We start from the raw sequence: 9,836 nt of genomic DNA, 5'->3' as shown, positions 1-9,836 counted from the left end.
AAACGAGAAAAACGAATTGAAACAGAGTTAAAAATATGTTATTACACAGAAGATGAGAGGCTGTGTATAAGCTATGTAGACCAAGTTTTAGCTACGTCAGGCCGTTCCTTCATTCCCTTTTGTTTTTGTGTATCTTCTCAACTAACATGTTTAGCCCTATAAGCTTTGGTTATTTGCTTTCTGCTGTATAACAGTCGAATTGAAGTTTTCAACGCTAAATAAAAAGGAAGATAATCAAACAGTAATCGAATGAGATGTAGAAACTGCTTGCGTGACCACAAGCATTCTGGCAGTCGATTCGAGCATCGATCATCTTCTTTTTTGTGTAGTTTGGACGTTATGTTTGGACTTATGCCGTTGGAACAAAAAACCGCTGGTTAAATCTATACGTCGTAGCTAGGGAGTCTGACTATTTCTCAATTCGATTAGCAAATCAATTTGAATCGGATGTTTTCTGAGCCGGTCAACTCGATCAGCAACTATGACCTGACAGCGGACCAAACTACTCATCTCACGACTGGGCTAGACAGCTTCGAAGATGTGTTGAAAATTGTCTTAGGTATAGGAAAATTGGTGCAAAAAAGAATCGGGTGTCAAAGAACTTAATGAATATTAAGGATATCATACGATGCGAATTCCCACCATGAAATTTCTTTGCAAAACTCCTAAGCAACCCAACGCAGAGTAATGTCACTCACTGCTAGTAAACTGTCATCCAGTAGTGCTGGGATGAAAGTCAATTGGTTAAGTATTGTGTGACGCAACAAGCACAAACATAGCACGCTATATGAATGTAAGGTGTAGAACAAAAAATCATGCAATCAAAGCTTCGTGTTTCATCGTGTGGTTCAATAAGAAGAGACCATCGCTGCAGTGGGATATGGTTGATTAGGTATGCCTTGAACAAGGGTCTGGGGTGATTTGATTCTGTTTTGATGGACTGCGTCCAAGTATAGATAACAGTTCTCTTAGGTATGCTAGATTCTCCTTTGCATCAGTAGTGGTTAATATTTTTGCACAGAGTTCAAATGGGATTTCATAACTATGTGTCATGTCTAGCATGACACATAGATGTCATCTATACTTGGGGACTGCGTTTGCCTTTTGAACTACTAGTTTGAGCGAGTATTGTTTGACGTTAACCTTAACTTAACCATCCTGAAATTGCAAAACTCTGACTTTCAATGTCCGCGAGAAATATCTCAAAAAGCACATCAGTCAAAATGGTGGAGACAGGTAATTCGAACAAGCCAACGCTTCATCTCACAATTCAAAATTGAAATCAATTTCAATACATACAACACAATCAAAATGAATCCATCAATGCCTAAAAGTTCCTAACGAAATTGTGGATGAGCTACCCACTAATCTAAACTTAAAATCATTTGGAAATGTTTTGAGGACCATTACTGCCGTGAATTGCATATCAGTCCCATCTTTGCTGAATTTCCTATGCAAATGGGACAAATATGCGATTCACGACAGATTAGTAACTGCAAATTAATTAACCCGAAATCACAAGAACCTCTAGATAGTAATCATGGACAGTTTGAGATTGAGCTTGATTAACATACACTCACACAAGGAATCAATGAGATATCTACCGGAGACTAAAGCAGGCATCTTTAGTGAGTGTTGGTGATCTTCTATTTTTAGGCGACAATGGCGCCTGCCTCATCAGGTTACAGGTCAATGTGAGGAAGGTGAAGGAAGTGATGATTGCAATCGTTTGTATCCACATCAGACCAAATATACCTCTGCATCTGCACATATTCATGCGGATGTCGGAGTGTTGATGGGATATGGTTGGCAATGGGTTCACACATTGTTGCGTGAATGCCAGGCGTAAGTTGATAGATTACCCGAGCAAAGTCCAACAGCAAAATTACAGCAGATCGAAAACATGTTTTGTATTCAGCAACAAATTGATATCACATTTTGATATCAGTTTATCTTTACTTAATTTGATTTCAAATTGTGTTTTCAGTTTGCTTTCATTTTCAATTAATGCAAATGTTTAGTATTAGAATAGTTTGAACTCTTTTAAGTAAACTATGTAAAGTAATTCTAGGGATACATCATTAGTGCAATTATACTTTTGTATTTATGATTTGATATCAACTGAAAAACTCTACATTTAACGATTTTTCATTTTTCTTGTGCTGGTAACAAAAACAGTTATCAATTTGCTATGCTGTGTTAATGCTGTGTTATTGATGTTTATTTCATCCGACTGATGTGTCTTAATGAATAGATCCTTACAACTAGTTTAACACTGTAGTAGGCTATGCATTAGGTATCATTCTGAATAAACGTCACTTGTATACTGTACACTGAAATAGTAAGAAGTGTTTTTACTAAACACTACAAACACAAAACGTGAAAGTCTACTCTTAAAATTATTTGTCGTTACATTAAAGTCATACAAGTGCACCACATGGTTAAAACATTCCATCATTGCTCGAATTGGTTCTTGAGAAGTATAATCCTGCCGTCTAAAAGGCAGCCTGAAGAATTCGGGTCGGCGAGTAGCATAGCCAGGAACATTAATGTTAACTAGCACCAGCAAGTTTGGCGCATCAATTTCAGCAGCAAGTAGTTTAGCTATAAAGATAGCCTTGGCTCGTTTTCTTCTTTGCGTCAACGTATCCAGCCCAATTAGTTGACATCGACTCTCATACGGTGGCAGATTCTGCGGATTATTCCACGGCAAGTTACGGTGCAAATCTCACAAATCTCTTCTGAACAGACTCAATTCGAGAGGCCACAGTGCTGTGATAGGGATCCCATACTATCGACGCGGTTTCTAGAAGAGGCCGAACGAGACTTACGTACAGAGATTTGAGCGTGTACGGATCTCTGAACTCCTTACTCAGTTTGCTGACAAACCCAAGTTGACGGCGAGCCTTATCGATGATCTCTTCGTGGTGATTTCTGAACGAGAGAGCTGAGTCGAGAGTTACACCTAAGTCTTGGATCGTTTCAGTTCTTTGTACCAGTTCGCCTCCAATCGTGTACTCGAAAAATAATGGATTCATTTTATGGTGGTAGCTTATGACGAAGCATTTGGGGATGCTGAGTTCCATCTTATTTGCTTGGCACCAAGTTGCAAACATCTCAAGCAAAGTTTGGAGTCTGCGACAATCTTCAACACCGTTGATAACAATGTACAGCTTAAAATCGTCAGCGTAACCCAGACAAAAGCATTCCCCAATATGTAACAAGGCATCGTTTATGAACAACGAGAACAATAGTGGGCCTAAATTGCTGCCTTGCGGTACACCGGAAGGGTTTTCGAATCAGCGTGAAACAGACGATCCGATTTTCACGGCTAATTTTCTTCCACAGAGGTACGATCGGAGCCATGCAACAAAGCTGGACGAGCATCCCAGTTTATCATTGTATCATTGATAGCAGGAATTGTTTTCAATTTGCTGTTACAGGAACATTTTTCTGCTCTCATTTTTGATGTTTTAACAACCGTTAAAACGACCAAAACGACAACAACCTGAGTTATCAAGATTTGCAATATCACAACATCAAAATAAGTTTTCAATTTGCTATCAGACTTTGCTCGGGTAGTGTATATAACTTTGGAGATATTGCGGCACAGTTTTGCTTAATTGCATAACTAGGCGTTTGACACTGTGTTAGAAAAATTGAAAGGAAGGGCAACGGATTTTTCTGTTCTAGCGATGGATATGCACACGTGAATATACATGATTTGTATAAGTAGAGAAGAGGGAGAAAGTACACACTTAGAAAAAAATTACCGACTTCGGCAATGTTTTACCGAAACCTCAACGGTTATGTTTATCTTACATGAAAAATTCGGTAAATCTTTCAACTTTTACCTAACTTCGTTAGAGTTTAACAGATAAACGACATGAGTACCGTTATCACTGTAGCGTAACGCTTTACTTTATAAATTTATAGCGTTCGCAAGAAGGCACAATCCCTTTCGTTATACGGGCAATGGCCGATCGATTAATTATATGTTAGAAAGGATTCTGAAATAAACCCAGCAGCAGAACATTCTGTGATCTGGTAACAGCAGCACGTATTCGTTCGTTTCAACTACGTCTAAAACCCCAAGAAAGAAACTTCTTTAAAAAGTAGTTTTAAGAAATAGTGAAGAGGTCTTAAAAACTAAAGTGAATACATTACAGCTGGCGACGAGGAAAAAGAAGTGACAGTGTTTCTCATACGGAATATTCCGTGTAGCAAAGAAATTCCAGAGTGAGCTGAGTAAGTAAACGGCAGAGTTTTTGTGGAGAGTGGTAAGCTCTAGAAAACTTGTGCTTGACAGTGTGTTTGTGACTATTTTGAAGAGGTCAAAACGCCTTGATCAAATTAGAGCAGCTGTTGAATAAATGAAAAAACGCGCAAACGTCGTGTTTGGTGTATAAATGCATATGTAATAGCATATTTGAATTGTGATATCAAAAGTTCCATTTTGTACATCATTTTCACCATTTTATTCTTTCCATTATTCACAGAACTCCCTTCTCGCTCCCACCGATTTGGCCATTTTGGTTTTACCATCGACCATAGTGTTCGAGTTTGCATTCTATCAGAGAGTCGGCGTGCCACCCAGCCACCCATTATACCGACCCACTCAACCACGACGGGCGGGAATCCATCATCTGGAGGTGATCAGTAGTGAGCTAGTGAGAGATCGTGTGGTAGAGCAATTCGCGAGAGTGAGTTTCTGTTGAGCTCGGGGAGAGTTTGTAGAACTGGTGAGTGAGAGATTCCGCGATTGCGAGTAGTGAGAAAGGCTGAGCTGGCTGTGTCTCACTTGAGTCTCGCTTGAAAAAGTAAACAGTGCAATCAACTGCAGCTGGTAGAGTTGCATCTGCGGTGAGGAAAAAGTGCATCAAGTAAGTGATTTTAATTTGGTTTTCTGCTGGTTGTTACTAGTACACCGTGCCCTCCTTTGGAACGTTAGACCATTACGTGAAAGGCACGTCCTTCACGAATTATTTGGAGCGTTTGGAACACCTTAGCTCCTTTAATAATTGGACGGAGGAAAACAAGAAATCGGTGCTGATTGCTCTTACCGGCCCGGTTGTTTATGATGAACTTAAACTGATGTTTCCAACCGTTGAATTGGGAACGTTAAATTATGCGGACATGGTGAAAAAGTTAAAGGAAAGGTTCGACAAGGTAGATCCCGATATGATGCAGCGATTTTATTTCTATAATCGATTCCAAAAACCGGACGAATTTGCTGAAAGCTTCATTTTGTCAGTGAAGTTGCAGGCAGAGTTATGCAATTTTCAGCAGTTTAAGGAAACTGCAATTAGGGATCGATTGATAATGGGGCTGCATGATCGGGAGTTGCAAAAGTCTTTACTAATGTCGGAGACACTGACACTAGATGCAATTGAGAAGAAATTGCTTAGCAGTGAGGTAGCCAACAGACAGACCAAAGCAATGAACAGTGAGCCAAGAAGGGACGAAGTGCATTCAGTGAAGAGCAGACTAGGTAAAAAAGTTGGTGAAAGTAGCCGGGATTATGGGCGTGATAGATCGGACAGGCAATACAGGGGCCGTATTGTAAATAGGAATGAAAAGCGAGTTAGTTTCCGTGGTAGATCTCCGTCTGAGTCCAAAAATCGCAATGCATACGCTAATGCAATTTGTAATTATTGCAAAAAGCGAGGACATTTGAGAAGGGACTGCTATAGTTTGCAAAATCGAAACTCGGTGTATCACGTAGAGAAGGTTGAAAAGGACACTAGCTATGATTTTAAACGGTCAGGCGGGCATGATAGTTCAGGTGAAGAAACAGATGGAATGGAGTGTTTGATGATTTCCACCGTTAACAAAATTAATGAACCGTGCATGATTAAAGCAAAAGTGCAAAACTGTATGCTGAAGATGGAAATTGATTCGGGGTCAGCTGTTTCTGTGATCAGTGAGGCCGACTGTAGGAAATTTTTCAACGCTATTCCAATACGCAGCTCTAGCAGACAGCTGATTGTTGTTGATGGAGCACGCTTGAGGATTACAGGAGAAATTTCTATACAGGTTGAATTGAACGGGTCAATAGCAAAGCAAAAGCTTGTAGTTTTGCAGTGTAGCAACAGTTTTGTTCCTTTGATTGGAAGATCATGGCTTGATTGTTTCTTCCCTGGATGGAGATCGGGTTTCACGAGCACAGCGATGGTGAATAGTCTGAACGAGAAGAAAGGTATTGATGACATAGTTAACAGTATGAAAATGAAGTATAGGAAAATTTTTGATAAAGATTTTTCAGAACCTATCGTAGGCTATGAGGGGGAACTGATCCTGAAGCATGAACAACCGATTTTCAAGAAGGCGTATACGGTACCCTACAAGTTAAGAAACAAACTGGCGGAGCATTTGGAGATGCTGGAGCAACAGAAGGTAATCACACCTATAAAGGCTAGTGAGTGGGCATCGCCTGTGATAGTGGTAGTTAAAAAAGACCAAGATATACGCTTGGTAATAGACTGCAAAGTTTCAATCAATAAAGCGATAGTACCAAATACATACCCACTACCACTAGCACAGGACATATTTGCTTCTCTAGCAGGCTGTAGGGTATTCTGTTGTCTAGATTTGGCAGGGGCCTATACGCAAGTTCCTCTCTTCAGGCGGTCCAAAAAGTTCACTGTCATCAACACTATGAAAGGCTTATTTACCTATAATAGACTTCCACAAGGGGCTTCAAGTTCAGCGGCAATTTTCCAACAAATTATGGACCAGGTCCTGCATGGACTAGAGGGAGTTAGTGTCTACTTGGATGATGTCCTTATTGCGGCCGAAAAATTTGAAAAGTGTGCAAAAATTTTGGATTTGGTTCTTGAACGACTATCTAAAGCAAACATCAAAGTAAACTTTAAGAAATGCAAGTTTTTTGTGACGCAATGGGGAACATTCGGTGTAGTACTAGATTTGTAGTAATGAGCTGAATTTTTGTATGGTGAGAAGGTCAATGCTCCGTTTCTGTAAAGAAATGGTGCAAAAAGCGTGGGTATTATGATTCCTTGCCTAATTTGATGCTGTTTGAGCAAAACTTTGGATAACTATGTTGTTTACGTTGCAAGAAATGGAGAAAACAACAACACTGTTGTCCAAAGTTTTGCTCAAACAGCATCAAATTAGGCAAGGAATCATAATACCCACGCTTTTTGCGCCATTTCATTGCAGAAACGGAGAATTGACCATCTCACCATACTAAAATTCAGCTCATTACTACAAATCTAGTACTTCACCGATCTGTCCTATTGCCATATCTAGGACATCTTATTACTGACAAGGGACTTTCGCCATCTCCTGAAAAAGTGTCAACAATTAGTCAAGCAAAGCCTCCGACTAACGTACCAGAACTTAGAGCATTTCTTGGTTGGATTATTTTCTACAATAAATTCGTTCCACACTTGTCTTCCAAGCTAAGGAGTTTGTACGCTCTGCTGGCTAATAACACTACCTTTGATTGGACAGAGGATTGTGAGGAAGCGTTTCAGTCCAGTAAGAAAGCCTTGTTGAAAGCAGATTTGCTGGAGTTCTATGACCCTAAGAAACCGCTAATTGTTGTCTCAGATGCTAGTTCATACGGATTGGGTGGTGTTCTAGCCCATGAAGTCGACGGATTAGAAAGACCCATATGCTTCACATCGTTTTCGCTGAATTCTGCACAGAAACGATACCCTATCCTTCATTTAGAAGCGTTGGCGTTGGTTTGTACCGTGAAGAAATTTCATAAATTTCTTTTTGGGCAAAAGTTTAAGGTTTACACCGACCACAAGCCTTTGGTTGGCATATTCGGCAAATCCGGTAACAATTCGTTATTTGTAACTAGACTCCAGAGATATACCATGGAATTATCCATTTATGACTTTGAAATTGCATATAGAGCATCAACAAACATGGGAAACGCAGATTTTTGCTCCCGATTCCCGCTGGAGCAACCTATTCCTAAATGCCTCGACATAGGTAGCATTAATAGCTTGAACTTCTCGGATGCTTTACCTTTGGATTATAATTTGATTGCCAGAGAAACTGAAAAAGATTCTTGTTCATTAAGAAACTTTTACTCAATTAAAACGGATATAGAAGTTGTGCAAAAATGCCTTTTATACCAAGATAGAATCATCATACCAGCAATTCTAAAGGACGACATTCTCAAACTCCTACATGCAAACCATATTGGTGTCGTGAAGATGAAGCAACTAGCGCGGCAAACAGTCTTTTGGTCAGGCATAAATTCGGACATCGAAAAGTTTGTAAAGACTTGTGAGGCATGTGTCAAAATGGGAACAGTTCCTGCTAAACCTGAACATAGTAAATGGACTCCAACATCGCGACCTTTCAGCAGGATACATGCAGATTTCTTCTATTTCGAAGGGAAAACATTTCTGCTTATTGTTGACAGTCACTCAAAATGGGTGGAAGTAGAAGTAATACTGCATGGAACAGACGCAAAACGAGTGATCAACTCACTCATGACAGTATTTGCAAGGTTCGGTCTTCCTGATGTGATGGTAACGGATGGAGGCCCGCCATTCAACTCGAAGGAATTTTCCTCGTTTTTGGAAAAGCACGGCGTTAAAGTTATGAAAAGCCCTCCATATAATCCAAGCAGCAACGGGCAAGCAGAACGTTTAGTTAGAGTTGTCAAGGATGTTTTTAAAAAGTATTTGTTGGACCCTCAGTTGCGAGAGCTAGATTTGAATTGTAAAATCAACTATTTTCTTATTAACTATCGAAGTAAAATTGCTACCAAAGAGGGAGTCCCACCATCACATAAAATTTTATCATACAAACCAAAGATTTTACTTGATTTGATTAATCCAAAGAAGGATTATAAGCAATTTTTAGAAAAACCTGTTTGTTTAGACAATCCTACAATATCTCCTCCTAAACCAGATCCATTTTTGAAACTAGTTGCTGGAGATATGATATATTACAAAAACTTCAAGAAAACTGATCCACAGAGATGGATTGAGGCGAGATTTGTAAAACAGATTTCTAAAAACACCTTTCAAATCTCCCTCCACAGGACGACGATCATGGCCCACAGGAACCAATTAAAGCTGGCTCACCTTCCGGTTCGAAGCTCGATGTTGTTACTCCCAGAAGTCAGTCGGAAGCGCGGTCGAGCGGAGTCGGAGGATTACCAAGGCTGTGCGGATTCCGAGGCCGAGGAAGAGCCATTCCTAGGGTTCCCGGATGTGGCGAGTGATCAGATCCCCAACAGGACGAAACGGCAGAAAACGAGCGGTAGCCTGATGATGACCAGGAGTCGCGCTCGGAAATTAGAAGTTTAACCGGTCTGGTTTTGAAGAAAAATATGCACCTAGTGCGTTCGAATCATAATGTAGTCGGAAGTGAAAATGAATTTTTGAATGATTTGATTGTATGTAGTTTCTCGAGAAGGAAGGACTGTAGCGTAACGCTTTACTTTATGAATTTATAGCGTTCGCAAGAAGGCACAATCCCTTTCGTTATACGGGCAATGGCCGATCGATTAATTATATGTTAGAAAGGATTCTGAAATAAACCCAGCAGCAGAACATTCTGTGATCTGGTAACAGCAGCACGTATTCGTTCGTTTCAACTACGTCTAAAACCCCAAGAAAGAAACTTCTTTAAAAAGTAGTTTTAAGAAATAGTGAAGAGGTCTTAAAAACTAAAGTGAATACATTACAATCACCAAACATCAAACGTCGAGCGAAGCCGCGATTTCAGCAAATAAACTTTAACCGAGATTCGCACAGCCGATCTCTGGATTGTGTTTTAAGTATATAGATCCTTTTATGAGTTACCATTCGCCGATATCCAAATCCAATAATCCGGTTCCA

General features: G+C 40.0%; 2 protein-coding genes across 3 annotated transcripts in view; one reads left to right on the top strand and one right to left on the bottom strand.

Moving 5' to 3' along the window:
• Window positions 1–9,836, bottom strand: part of LOC109407929 (cold shock domain-containing protein E1) — a 62,674-nt gene that overhangs the window by 4,427 nt on the left and 48,411 nt on the right. The gene's annotated exons all lie outside the window — the stretch shown is intronic.
• On the top strand, window positions 10–8,039 carry LOC134288448 (uncharacterized protein K02A2.6-like). Its single transcript, XM_062853363.1, has 2 exons — window positions 10–6,199; window positions 6,257–8,039. The coding sequence occupies exons 1-2, from the start codon at window positions 5,095–5,097 to the stop codon at window positions 6,931–6,933; spliced, it is 1,782 nt and encodes a 593-aa protein (XP_062709347.1). The 5' UTR covers window positions 10–5,094; the 3' UTR covers window positions 6,934–8,039.

This window comes from Aedes albopictus, chromosome 2 (genome assembly GCF_035046485.1).
Source record: "Aedes albopictus strain Foshan chromosome 2, AalbF5, whole genome shotgun sequence".
Lineage (NCBI taxonomy): Eukaryota > Metazoa > Arthropoda > Insecta > Diptera > Culicidae > Aedes > Aedes albopictus.
This window is presented reverse-complemented; position numbering and strand designations above follow the sequence as displayed.